This window comes from Protomyctophum parallelum (genome assembly GCF_964188405.1).
Source record: "Protomyctophum parallelum genome assembly, chromosome: 6".
Taxonomy (NCBI): Eukaryota; Metazoa; Chordata; class Actinopteri; order Myctophiformes; family Myctophidae; genus Protomyctophum; species Protomyctophum parallelum.
This window is the reverse complement of record NC_139701.1, coordinates 6,174,704-6,189,575: the sequence shown is the minus strand read 5'-3', so window position 1 is coordinate 6,189,575 and position 14,872 is coordinate 6,174,704. Positions and strand designations below refer to the sequence as shown.

General features: G+C 43.1%; 1 protein-coding gene across 1 annotated transcript in view; it reads left to right on the top strand.

The window, feature by feature from the left end:
• Positions 1-3,204: 3,204 nt before the first annotated feature.
• Positions 3,205-14,872, top strand: part of LOC310860876 (protein ANKUB1-like) — a gene marked incomplete at both ends in the record, with an annotated part of 42,977 nt that continues 31,309 nt past the window's right edge. Inside the window, 2 exons of the mRNA XM_083768065.1 lie at positions 3,205-3,294; positions 4,146-4,289. Of these exons, the coding sequence (XP_083624191.1) occupies positions 3,205-3,294; positions 4,146-4,289 (234 nt within the window). The remainder of the gene's footprint in view (positions 3,295-4,145; positions 4,290-14,872) is intronic.

Genomic DNA, 14,872 nt, shown 5'->3' with positions numbered 1-14,872 from the left:
TGCAGAGGCACTTTATTACCAGTGTAGGACATACATTAAATGGTTCTGGTAAAGGTTTCAAATGAACAATAGACAATAGCAACTTACAAGGAGCCCAGTATCAGTATTTGAAGTCAGTGTTTCTATAAAACCAAATTGTCCACTTCATGCAAAACAGTTCAGCAGTACTGGGGAAGTCCATGTCGTGGTGTTGATCGAGGCAGAGGTGGCATCTTAGACCACACGGGCCCACACATGTGCCCTTTTCTGGAGTTTGAGCCCCATGCCCCCCCCAGTGCTCTCTGCACGGCCCTGCTGATGAAGTAGTCCTATCTAGAACTGTATCCTCTCTTATTCATGAGTGTTGACCACCTCCAATACATGGAGTCAGCCACTATTGCAGCACAGGCAAGCAGCTCTGAACATGTGCCTGTCTGTGTCTGCCTGTCTGTCTGCTACTTTTGTCTATCTCCAGATCTCTTTCTCTCTCCGTTAGTTAGTCTGCCTTTTTGCCTGTCCACCACTGGCCTGGGTGTCTCCTGTCAACACCTCTGTCTGTGTCTTCGGCCTCCCCTCTCTTAACGCACGCACACGTCACACACAAGTGTATTACTACTAGAATGTGTTGTGTGTGTGTGGGACACGGGGTAGTGTGTGTGTGTGTGTGTGTGTGTGTGCAATCAGAAGTACTGGCAGTAGCGAAATAACAAACGCGATCTGTCTAATCGTAGTAGTTAGGTACAAACCAAGTAGTTTTTTTTTTTTTTTTTTTTAAGATATTTTTTTGCGGCTTACGCCTTTTATTGATTTTTGAAGGGACAGACAGTAGGCTGACAGGAAACGGGAGAGAGATGGGGGGATGACATGCAGTAAAGGCCGTGTCGGGTCCGGGAGTCGAACCCGCGGCACACTGCGACTGGATAACCAGTCCGGTGCCCAGACCGTTACGCTACGGCCTGGGCCAACCAAGTAGTTTCTAAGAACAATGTTAATGTAACTAAGACATTCGCTGAGCGACCTATATTTTAAATGCAGAGATTTAGGATCTCCGCACTCCAAAGAGGGAGGGGCTGAGAGCTTTATGGGCACATCTTTTCATTGGCTAGTGGCACATCTTTTCATTGGCTATGCGCACATCTTTTTCACACGTGACAACTTTAGACTTGTTAATATAGATAGTCACACACATACAGTACACAGACAGTTGCGAAATGATCTCAGTCCCAGGCCTTCCGTCTGGAGGAGATAATAATGTGACGGCAGGTTGAGGAAATCTGCAGCCAAGAAGATCTTGTGAAGCCAGCTTCACAAGACTTCCCAGCCAAGACTCACACAGAAACCTAGAACAGATATAAACTTTAAAAGGTCAAATGCAAATTAGCAGCTCATTGTAAAACTTTATAGCAGAACTGTAAAAGTCTATCAAATGTGCATGTTAAACTGTATTCACCTCTCCATATACGTACAGTAGCCTACGTTCCCCAGTGGTGGAAAGTAACTAAGTAAGTACATTTACTCAAGTACTGTACCATTTTGATGTACTTTTACTTTACTTGAGTATTTTCAATTTTCAATACTTTATACTTCTACTCCACTACATCTCAGTGGCAAATATTGTACTTTTACTTCACTACAAGTACATTTTGAATACAGGCCTTTGTAATCGAGTATTTCTAAATTATGGTATTGGTACTTTTATTTAAGTAAGAAAATTGAGTACTGTTTTTCCACCACTGATGTTCCCCTCCATAATATTTGCCCTGGTTTAGTTTCTGATAGATTATGGATGATTTTCTTTGCGGCATAAAAATCTGCAAATCTGTTGACCAAGAGTACCGGTAGGTCTACACTTTGAATCACTGCATCCACAAAATGGTATATTCTTCAACTAAGCACTGCTGCCTCGTTTGCTCTCCCAGAGTCCCAGTATTTAGCCTACCTGCCTGTGAACCTTTAGAATGACCCTGCATTACTTTAATATATAACTGACCTGATGCACTACAGGTGCAACTGCAACTGTTATCTTGATATTATAAATTCAAAACTGGGATCCTCACGGGTTTCAACCCTGAGCCCCTGCCACCTCCCATCATGTATAAGACATTTTAACTGCGCCAGCACAAGGTTAATAACTTTCACATTATTGTGATGTTTTACACTAACTTTACAACTATAATAGCACTGTTACTTCATGACTGATGGCACATGTTTTGCTATCTTATTCTCACTACTGTGACAGTATCACTGTGAATGTGGTACATTACAGATTACACCAACGTGATGGTCGGGTGGACTAACCATAAGGAGTAGGCTTGCCTTGCATACTTTGAGATTGAAACCCTTAAAAAACAGAATCTCTGAACACAGGAGTCACATCAGAAACACCAATATTTTTTTTTTCTTTTTTTTTTTATCCCACGATTTTGTAACCCATTTTTCACCCCTGTGTCAATCATCTAATGTGATCCTGGGCTCTACACACCCTCCACCAACCTAGTCCCATATATGGGGGACAAGGGGAGAGCAACGGACTTGAACTCATGCTTCCTTCATGCCTGAGTGTCCAAGTTGCTCCTTTACACCTGACAGGGGGGAGTTTCCCTGGTTGGACATAGCGCGTGGAAGGAACACGTTATTCCAACCAGTTCCTTTCCCCCCATCAGGCGCCCCGGCTGATTTAAAAAAAAATCACACCCGTGTGAAGTGAGTGGTGCAACTTTGTGTGGGGGTCCCCAGAAGTTCTAGACCCGCAGGAATGTGGCCAGGGTGCCGGCTCGGTTCCGGCGAACCGCCCCGCATCCGAAATGGTTGAGAAATGACAGAGTTACCGTGTGGGGGTCCCCAGGGGGTCCCTCTACTGTACTGTACTGTCACTGCCTATTATAGCGCTTTGAGCAAGACACTGAACCCTTAAATAATCCTTATGAGCTGTTAAAAGTTCCTTGCATGGTTGCCCCCGCCGGCAGTGTGAATGGGTGAACAAAACAGAAATTGTAAAGCGCTTTAGATAAAGGAGGAATAGAAATGCAGACAATTAACATTTACCATTTAACGTCTGCTTGCATGGGACTGTCATCACTCCACTCCAGAGACCCTCCCATGCTTTCTATGGCCCTGCCTCCAGCACACAGCTCTCATTCACTGCCCACTGTCCAGTCTGCTCAGAGTGCTGCCGTGGGGCAGAGGGGCCGGACGGACGGACGGACGGACGGACACGTCTCCATCATGAGGGTCTTCATCTTCTTTGAGGGCATCTGGGAGCCCTTTGACATGTCTCCTGATCAGACTGTGGGCGCCATTAAGCAGATTGTCAAGGTAAGAAAAAACTGTAATGAGGGCCTTCAGAGACCATTCTCATCATTGTTTTGGATTGAGTTGTTGACAAAAACAAAATGCGTCCTTAATTTGAGCGATATTCTTTCTCTATGGTAATTTGACATCGTTGCTATAGAGACAAACAGGATGTATCAGCAAATGTTTGTTTTGGCAGCAGGCAAATGCATCAGAGTACAAAGCAGAATACAAAACTCTGATGCTGGCATTCAAAGCAACCAAAGGCATGGCTCCCCCATATCTCACAAGTATGATCGTACCCTACAAACCCTCTCGCGCACTCAGATCAGCCAACGCATGAGGTACCTTCACTAAAAACGCAGGGACAACGCTCCACATGTCCCAAACTCTTCTCCCTTCTGGCTCCAAAACTATGGAATGCACTTCCCATCACAGTCAGAACTGCAGCCTCACTCCCAATCTTCCGCCGTAGTCTGAAAACCCACCTCTTCAGACTCCACCATGGTCCGTAGCACTTGCCCTAGCCTAGCCCCTTAGATAGTACTTTATGTAGACTTAGATAGTATTTAAAACAGACTTATAGCTTGTTACGTAGACTACTTTTTATATATGTGATGTATGCCATGCTTTTGTTATTGTTTAATTTAAGTCGCTCTGGATTAAGAGCGTCTGCTAAATGCCTAAATTGTAAATTGAAATTGTGTTATTTGGGTGTGTGTCTGTGTGGGTAGATCACAAATAGCGTACGGTATATTGCAAATTATTTTCACAAATGCAATTTCGCTAATTGAACAATTGAACTGCCTTATGTCTATAGGCACTTTGAGCTGCATTTTAATGTAGCTTTTTTTAAACGTCCCCAATCTTTTTAGGATTTCTTTCATGTGCAACTGTCAGATGACAACCAGGTCCGAGTTTTCCTGGAGCTGAGCTATGCTGGTGGAGCCATGCAGGACAGCTGGACTCTGTCTGACGTGGGCATCACTGCTGGCAGTGCCATCAGATGCCTGATTAAGGTACCGTTCACACAGACGCAATTCATGAATATTTTATCTTTTCTAGTTTTTAATTCATTGGCACTGGAGTGACAGATAGAAACGACAGAGACGCTCAGATCTTTAGAGATAGGGATTTATTTAATTAACTTGAAATAATACAATTTGAGATAAGACATTTATTGCTCTGTGTTATTCATAGCTGCTATGTGGGGTCACATGATGAAAATAGCCAATCTACTCTAAAGGCATGCATGGCAAGGTCAAGAGTAAGACCCCTGTGAGCTTGTAGATCGGCTCTTTTCGGCATGTAAATCGGGCTTTAGGAGTGATTTTTGACTGGGCTATGAATTCTATATGACTTGTACAATTGACAAACTCAGATCAATCTGAGATCTAAAAAAAACTTTAATGTGATGATGGAATCAATGGCACAGTTTCAACAAGAAAGTTAAGATCCCCTTTGCTGTAAAAATGGCTTATTAGGGGAGACAGGGGGAAAACAATAGAACCATGAAATGTATTATTAACATGTTCTGTGATGACCACTTTATGCCTGCCAAAGGACACACTGTCTCATACAAATCTCATACTTCTCATAGTTTTTCTTCTTCTGCCAAGATCAAATGTTTTCATCTACAGTATTTAGCTCCCATACTCACTCACTGGGTCCTTACTCCTCAGCAATACATCTGCCAATTGTGAAGTATAGAGTGTTGCACAAGAAGATATACGAAAGCCAGCCTCTCCATCTTTCCAGCTCTGAAAATAAATAAATGCTCTGGTCAGAATACCAATTTCATGAAATGAAATAAACTCCTACTCTCATTTTGATTCTAATGAGGCCAGAATAGTTCTCAGATAGTTATCACAGAACAAAATGTTATACAATACACAGTAATAACTTGGGAAATGTTATCCCAAAGACGTCATTAGAGACTGTGGTTTTGTGTATTGCGATAGCAACACTGTGTCCCCAACTTACCCAAGGGAAAGCCAGTTTAATGGAGAATGGCTTTATGACTCTTCTTTAGTTTTCTACTTTGACAAAACATGTTGTAACTGACAATCAAACACAAGAGTTTGGTTTTACTATTGCACATACTAGGCAGTTAGGCCCATCTCTAGGCAACTTTGCTTTAATGATGACTCTGTGTGTGTGTGTGTGTGTGTGTGTGTGTATGTGTGTATGTGTGTGTGTGTGTGTGTGTGTGTGTGTGTGTGTGTGTGTGTGTGTGTGTGTGTGTGTGTGTGTGTGTGTGTGTGTGTGTGCGTGTGCGTGCGAGAGAGAGAGAGAGAGAGAGAGAGAGAGAGAGAGAGAGAGAGATAGAATTTGTTTGGAGGGTGGGGAGATATTCCACTAACTTCAAGTCTAGATTGAGTGTGTGCAATACATTACTTTATCCACAAGGTGGCAGCAGGGTCATTCCTAGTATTCGGTGCCATTTGTGTCCCCATAACATAATACACCATATCTTGTGTAAAATAAGCAAAAACACTAATTTCAAAAAGCTTATCTTATACTATTAAAGCCATTGAACACAATACCGCAGGGTGAAATACAAATAATCCCTTAATTGAGTAGAGGTAGGCTACAGTATATGTCCCCCATCATGTTTATTCAGCTTCAGTTACAAATATAAGTAATCAAATTCAAACAAAATCAAACTTTAGAATTATTATTATATAGTATTAGTTCTAATGTTTCTCACCAAATGTTATTAATTCTGGGTGCCTGCCATGCAATGGCAGAAACACAGGTTGAAATCCGCAACACATACTTAATAATAATCGTCCTCAAGACACAGAACTTTGACGTCTATGTCCGGCCGCACGGTTTACCAAAGCCCCACAATATATACATCGAAACGTGCGGCTCGGCCGGGAATGGTGTGCTTGTGCTTTTCTTTCCGTTTCGGGTTACCGTGTCGACGTAATTCGCAATAAAAGACGCGAAAAATGCCCCATGCAAAGTCAATGGGGAAACGCGGGTAAAAACAGAAAACGACACGTTACTTTGGAGCCACATTGCTCTGGCATACTGTTACGTAGAAACACGATTTAAACCTCAAACAGCACACGAGGCCATCGACTTTGTTGTGGTTCAGATGGAATTCGAATACGTTGCCCGCTATCGCAGTTCAAAGTGTGTTTGGTCTGAGCAAAAATCTCGACTCACAGTGTCGCATGGCCAGAGAGAGAGCGGGTCAGAGGGAGAAGCCAATGTGAAGACTGTAGCGAAATTCTCAGAACAAATCGTCCTCACGGCCAAAATATTAACTTTACACACATGGGTTTCGGTAATTTTGTAGCCACACTCGTCCTCTTTCACCCAATGTCACAACCACAGCCCAGATACATACGATACGTGAACTACAGCCCTGAAAGCGACAGGTGTACTATCATAATGTGTCATGAAACTACATTTTAACTGCCTGAATGAGTCAGCAATTTTTTCATCACAAACACAATTTCTTAACTCGCTCTTATAACCACATTTTCTATCGTACCAATACCACGATCGCACACGGCGTACCTTAATGTCTCGGGTCACTCACGGCGAAAACAAAAATCGAATTTGACTTTTACTTTTTGCGATAGAGCAATTTGTTCGGACATACGTTCTCTCACTGAGTCAGTGTGCTTTAAACTTTCAATAGTGGTTGCATTCGCATAGACTCAGCTCAGCTGAAAATGATACTTTGTTAATGATTCAAGGTCAAGTTGACCACCTCTCACACACGCGCACACACGAACGCACACGCACGCACATGCACAAATGTGCACGCACACACACACATTGAAAGTCAATGAAAAAAATCGGGGAAACACGTAACTCAACTCAATTTCTCAACCGTTTCAGAAGCAATTTACAATTTACAATTTAGGCATTTAGCAGACGCTCTTAATCCAGAGCGACTTACAATAATCAAGAACAAAAGCATGTATCATAAAACATGCGTAAGCTAAGAAAGTAACAGTGGAATATCTATATTATGAGACTATACATCAGGGATGTCAAACTCAAATACACGGTGGGCCAAAATAAAGAAATTGGTAGAAGTCAAGGGCCGGACTGTGTTTCAACACACGGGCACCGCGGTCAGGAGGACGTCCCAGGCAAATAGCAAAAAAGTAAATGCATTTAAAACTGAAAATGCATTATTATTAAGCTCAGTTTCCTGTTCCATGATCCTCACAAAGCAGGACTTGTAGTATTATAGTGGTCCGTGCAATATACCAGAGGGCCAGTTCTAATACTAATTCAATATCATCCCGCGGGCCAAAGATAATTCATTCACGGGCCTGATTTGGCCCCCGGGCCTTGAGTTTGACATATATGCTATACATATAAACTATATATATATATACTATGCTATACATATGTACTATGGCGTGCTATGACTATATACAATGCAATTATAGTGCCGTCTACATAACATGCTATAAGTCTATATCAGATGCTATCTAAGTCTACAGAAGTGCTATCTAAGGGGGTAGGGTAAGTGCTATGGGCCATGATGGAGTCTAAAAAGGTGGGTTTTCAGACTACGGCGGAAGATTGGGAGTGATGCTGCAGTTCTGACTGCAATGGGAAGTGCATTCCACAGTTTTGGAGCCAGAAGGGAGAAGAGTTTGGGACGTGTGGAGCGTTGTCCCGGCGTTTTTAGTGAGGGTACTTCCAGCTTCCCTGCGTTGGCTGATCTGAGTGCGCGGGAGGGTTTGTAGGGTTCAATCATACTTGCAAGATATGGGGGAGCCATACCTTTGGTTGCCTTGAATGCCAGCATCAGAGTTTTGTATTCTGTGCGGGCAGCGACCGGGAGCCAGTGGAGGGAGCGGAGCAGGGGGGAGACATGTGAAAATTTTGGCTGGTTGAAGACCAAGCGAGCTGCGGCATTTTGGATCAGCTGGAGAGGCTTAAGTGCACATGCTGGTAGGCCAGTAAGGAGGGAGTTACAATAGTCGAGTTTTGACAAGACTGTTGTCTGGATTAGGAGCTGGGCTGATTCCTGGGTGAGGAACGGTCTAATTCGTCGTATATTATAGAGTGTGAACCTACAGGATCGAGTGACAGCTGTGATGTGAGCTTTGAACGGGGCGGCTTGCCGGAACCGGGCCGCCCCCCTGAACGAAACCAAATGGACCCTTACAGCTCAGACATCTTAGCATTAGCATGTTAGCATGTTAGAATCTTAGCATTAGCATGTTAGCATTAGCATGTTATCATGTTAGCATTAGCATGTTAGCATGATAGCATACATAACATGCACAACATACACAAGTGTATGATCAAAACAAGCAAACATGCACAACATACACAACAGAAGGACATACATACACACGCAAGCCCGCCGTTGGAGCAGTTAGGCACCGCTCAAAACAGCTCAAGGCATATCATTATTATTCTGTGTTTGAGCCACGGACCACCATGGGATGAGATTCAGCCTTTCAGAAACCACCAAAGACTCCGGCACTAGTCAGTTTGTCGCCGCCCGGACGCATGGGTATTTTAGGAAAACCTTCACTTTCAATTCCCCCAAAAAATCAGGAAGCAAAATCACCGTATAGCTAATGTGAGCATCGTAACTTTATAAGTCATCAGAACCGCGAGGATATTGTAACCGTGAGGTAGCGACGATTCAGTAATGAGCCGCTAACATCGACGTTCTGATCAATCTTGTCACACTGTTTACAACAGAAGGGGTTTTCTCCAGTGTGGATACGCTGGTGGCTCTTGAGATGGCCTAACTGATTGAAGCTCTTGTCACAGTGAGGTAGCGACGATTCAGTAATGAGCCGCTAACATCGACGTTCTGATCAATCTTGTCACACTGTTTACAACAGAAGGGGTTTTCTCCAGTGTGGATACGCTGGTGGCTCTTGAGATGGCCTAACTGATTGAAGCTCTTGTCACAGTGCTTACAGACGAAAGGCATCTCCCCTGTGTGGATACACTGGTGTTTCTTAAGGCTATGTAACACAGTGAAACTCTTTCCACACTGTTTACAACAGAAGGGTTTTTCTCCAGTGTGGACACGCTGGTGTGTCTTGAGGCTATCTAACACAGAGAAACTCTTTCCACACTGTTTACAACAGAAGGGTTTTTCTCCAGTGTGGATACGCTGGTGTACCTTCAGGTTACCTATCTCACTAAAACTCTTGTCACACTGTTTACAACAGAAGGGTTTTTCTCCAGTGTGGATACGCTGGTGTCTCTTCAGGTGACCCATCTGATTGAAACTCTTGTCACACTGTTTACAACAGAAGGGTTTTTCTCCAGTGTGGACACGCTGGTGTGTCTTTAGATCACTTGACTGACAGAAACTCTTTCCACACTGTTTACAACAGAAGGGTTTTTCTCCAGTGTGGACACGCTGGTGTTTCTTCAGATCACTTGACTGCCAGAAACTCTTGTCACACTGTTTACAACAGAAGGGTTTTTCTCCAGTGTGGATACGCTGGTGTACCTTCAGGTTACCTAACTTACTAAAACTCTTGTCACACTGTTTACAACAGAAGGGTTTTTCTCCAGTGTGGATACGCTGGTGTGCCTTCAGGTTACCCATCACACTAAAACTCTTGTCACACTGTTTACAACAGAAGGGTTTTTCTCCAGTGTGGATACGCTGGTGTGCCTTCAGGTGACATATCTGACTGAAACTCTTCTCACACTGTTTACAGACGTGAGTTTTCATTCCTGTATAAGTCATCTGACGTGTCTTCACTTCTCCTGGTGGAGTCAAAGTCTCTGTAAACAGTTGATGACTGTACAATCTAGGTTCGTCTCCGTCTCCTTGTTCCTGGCTTGTTATTACAATGCTGGTGATTTTCTGACAGGATTCTGAGGGGATCGGTCCCTTTCTGGGCATTTGGCAGTAGAGGTCGTCGTGGCTCGATCTGTATGTACAACCAGAACGGTGGACCTTAGCCTGGGAAGATTGAGACTCCTTCCTGGAGTGGTGGTTCATCATCTATACATGGACCGTGATGGCGTTGTAGGTTCTGTTGGGGAATGGACAATCTTCTCTCTCTGTCTCCCTATTATCCTCTCTTCTGACTCCTTATGGTCACTTTATTTATCCTCTCTTTGACTCCCTTTAATATGTTTCCTATCTGCTTCTCTCACAGAACTGAGTAAAGCCGGCTAAAAGGGGTAGGTCCTGGTCTCTGTGGAATGAAGTGGAATTGATTTATTTTGTTTGAATAATTATAATACTGAGCAGAGTCCTGATCTGACCTCACTCACAACACAACCGGTTGCCGTGCATATGCCTGACTACACCGATGTGCACATGCAGGCCGCCGCCCCTCCATATTTGGGCAATAATGACGTCATCAATATGATATCTCTGTTTCTATTTTGCGTATAGCTTTTTTTCCTTTTTGGGCTTGACCCCATCTTATAACTGCTTGCAGCTATATTTTTGATCGTTTGCAGGTGGATAAAAAAAATCACAATTGTGTGAACTGAGCGGTGCAGGCTGCTAAGGACGTATACACACGCAAGCCAGCCGTTGGAGCAGTTAGGCACCGCTCAAAACAGAAATAAAGAATGAAAGTTTTCAACCCTTTTCATATCAAGCAGGGGGGCAGTCAGACAGATATTTTGTGAAGCCACTAAGGAAATCGGGATTTCCTGAAAGTTCATATAATGGCCTGTTGTGGCGCTGTCATTGGGCCCAAAAAAACCCATAGCCCCATAGAAGTCCATGTATTTGGGCCCAACTTCACCTAGACTGTATTACCTTAATAAACATGGTCATGAATACTTTCTGCTTCCAGTCACTAGTTTAAAGTCTCATTTCTAATGTCATAATATTCTTTTTGGAAAATTATGGTCCCATTTATTTAAAAAATGACCATAAAGTCGCGCATGTTCTGAGGGGCGTGGCTACCGTTACAGTCTATGATCGGGATTCCCCACCCACTCGAGTCAAAATAAAAACCAACTAAGAAGAAGGGGGGAAGTCCCGCCTCGTTGTCTGGGCCAGCCAATGGGCCAGCTGGGCCCAAACGGATCTAGAAAGATGGCGACTTACAATTCAAGGAATTACAGGCTTCATTTTACGTGTGTCTGTGTTTGAGCCACGGACCACCATGGGATGAGATTCAGCCTTTCAGAAACCACCAAAGACTCCGGCACTAGTCAGTCTGTCGCCGCCCGGACGCATGGGTATTTTAGGAAAACCTTCACTTTCAATTCCCCCAAAAAATCAGGAAGCAAAATCACCGTATAGCTAATGTGAGCATCGTAACTTTAAAAGTCATCAGAACCGCGAGGATATTGTAACCGCGAGGTAGCGACGATTCAGTAATGAGCCGCTAACATCGACGTTCTGATCAATCTTGTCACACTGTTTACAACAGAAAGGTTTTTTCTCCAGTGTGGATACGCTGGTGGCTTTTGAGATGGCCTAACTGATTGAAGCTCTTGTCACAGTGCTTACAGACGAAAGGCCTCTCCCCTGTGTGGATACACTGGTGTGTCTTAAGGCTATGTAACACAGAGAAACTCTTTCCACACTGTTTACAACAAAAGGGTTTTTCTCCAGTGTGGACACGCTGGTGAGTCTTCAGATCTGACAGAAACTCTTGTCACACTGTTTACAACAGAAGGGATTTTCTCCAGTGTGGATACGCTGGTGTCTCTTCAGGTTACATATCAAACTAAAACTCTTGTCACACTGTTTACAACAGAAGGGTTTTTCTCCAGTGTGGATACGCTCGTGTACCTTCAGGTTACCTAACTTACTAAAACTCTTCTCACACTGTTTACAACAGAAGGGTTTTTCTCCAGTGTGGATACGCTGGTGTGCCTTCAGGTTACCCATCACACTAAAACTCTTGTCACACTGTTTACAACAGAAGGGTTTTTCTCCAGTGTGGACACGCTGGTGTGTCTTCAGATCACTTGACTGACAGAAACTCTTGTCACACTGTTTACAACAGAAGGGTTTTTCTCCAGTGTGGATACGCTGGTGTGTCTTCAGATCACTTGACTGACAGAAACTCTTGTCACACTGTTTACAACAGAAGGGTTTTTCTCCAGTGTGGATACGCTGGTGTGCCTTCAGGTTACCTATCAAACTAAAACTCTTGTCACACTGTTTACAACAGAAGGGTTTTTCTCCAGTGTGGATACGCTGGTGTGCCTTCAGGTTACCTATCTCACTAAAACTCTTGTCACACTGTTTACAACAGAAGGGTTTTTCTCCAGTGTGGATACGCTGGTGGCTCTTGAGATTGCCTAACGTATTGAAGCTCTTGTCACAGTGCTTACAGACGAAAGGCCTCTCCCCTGTGTGGATACGCTGGTGTGTCTTGAGGCTATCTAACACAGAGAAACTCTTTCCACACTGTTTACAACAGAAGGGTTTTTCTCCAGTGTGGACACGCTGGTGTGTCTTCAGATCACTTGACTGACAGAAACTCTTGTCACACTGTTTACAACAGAAGGGTTTTTCTCCAGTGTGGATACGCTGGTGTGCCTTCAGGTTACCTATCAAACTAAAACTCTTGTCACACTGTTTACAACAGAAGGGTTTTTCTCCAGTGTGGATACGCTGGTGTGCCTTCAGGTTACCTATCTCACTAAAACTCTTGTCACACTGTTTACAAAAGAAGGGTTTTTCTCCAGTGTGGACACGCTGGTGTGTCTTCAGATCAATTGACTGACAGAAACTCTTATCACACTGTTTACAACAGAAGGGTTTTTCTTCAGTGTGGATACGCTGGTGTCTCTTCAGGTTACCTATCTCACTAAAACTCTTGTCACACTGTTTACAACAGAAGGGCTTTTCTCCAGTGTGGATACGCTGGTGTGCCTTCAGGTGACCCATCTGACTGAAACTCTTCTCACACTGTTTACAGACGTGAGTTTTCATTCCTGTATAGGTCATATGACGTGTCTTCACTTCTCCTGGTGGAGTCAAAGTCTCGGTAAACAGTTGATGACTGTACAATCTAGGTTCATCTACGTCTCCTTGTTCCTGGCTGGTTATTACAGTGCTGGTGATTTGCTGACAGGATTCTGAGGGGATAGGTCCCTTTCTGGGCATTTGGCAGTAGAGGTCGTCGTGGCTCGATTTGTGTGTACAACCAGAACGGTGGACCTTAGCCTGGGAAGATTGAGACTCCTTCCTGGAGTGGTGGTTCATCATCTATACATGGACCGTGATGGCGTTGTATGTTCTGTTGGGGAATGGACAATCTTCTCTCTCTGTCTCCCTATTATCCTCTCTTCTGACTCCTTATGGTCACTTTATTTATCCTCTCTTTGACTCCCTTTAATATGTTTTCTATCTGCTTCTCTCACAGAACTGAGTAAAGCCGGCTAAAAGGGGTAGGTCCTGGTCTCTGTGGAATGAAGTGGAATTGATTTATTTTGTTTGAATAATTATAATACTGAGCAGAGTTCTGATCTGACCTCACTCACAACACAACCGGTTGCCGTGCATATGCCTGACTACACCGATGTGCACATGCAGGCCGCCGCCCCTCCATATTTGGGCAATAATGACGTCATCAATATGATATCTCTGTTTCTATTTTGCGTATAGCTTTTTTTCCTTTTTGGGCTTGACCCCATCTTATAACTGCTTGCAGCTATATTTTTGATCGTTTGCAGGTGGATAAAAAAAATCACAATTGTGTGAACTGAGCGGTGCAGGCTGCTAAAAAGCACCTCTGGCTGGCTGCCAGCGGTATTGCAGCTGTTCATACTCTAAACAGAAGGACGTATACACACGTTGGAGCAGTTAGGCACCGCTCAAAACAGAAATAAAGAATGGAAGTTTTCAACCCTTTTCATATCAAGCAGGGGGGCAGTCAGACAGATATTTTGTGAAGCCACTAAGGAAATCGGGATTTCCTGAAAGTTCATATAATGGCCTGTTGTGGCGCTGTCATTGGACCCAGAAAAACCCATAGCCCCATAGAAGTCCATGTATTTGGGCCCAACTTCACCTAGACTGTATTACCTTAATAAACATGGTCATGAATACTTTCTGCTTCCAGTCACTAGTTTAAAGTCTCATTTCTTTTTTTTTTTTTAAGTAAATTTTATTCAAAGAGTTTGATCATGTACAGTTTACACATAAAGGGAATATGACTCTTAGTTTTTTTTACATTTTCTCCCACAACTCCCTTCCCAGTCCTCCCCACCCACCCACCATCTTACCCCACGAGGCCAGACATACAAAACAACATACAAACACAGGTATAATAAAATAAAATAAAACAATAATTTGAGTACAAAGTAATACACACAACATACAATGTATACAGGTATAAAACCAATGGGTGATAGATAAGAAAAATAAAACAAAGTAATATTAAATAAAATTAATTATATATATATATATATATATATATACACACATATATATATACATATATATATACATACAAAATAAATTAAAATAAAATTAAAATAAAATAAAAACCTATAAGTATACATAAAGAGATAAAGCGCCTAATTGACTCATTTCTCGACTCTCATGTGTAATGAATTTCGACATATTATGCTATATATATTGCACCAGATAGAGATCCGCACACCAACACCATGTGTCTTCAGTCAGGTGAAAGTGATTTTAAAC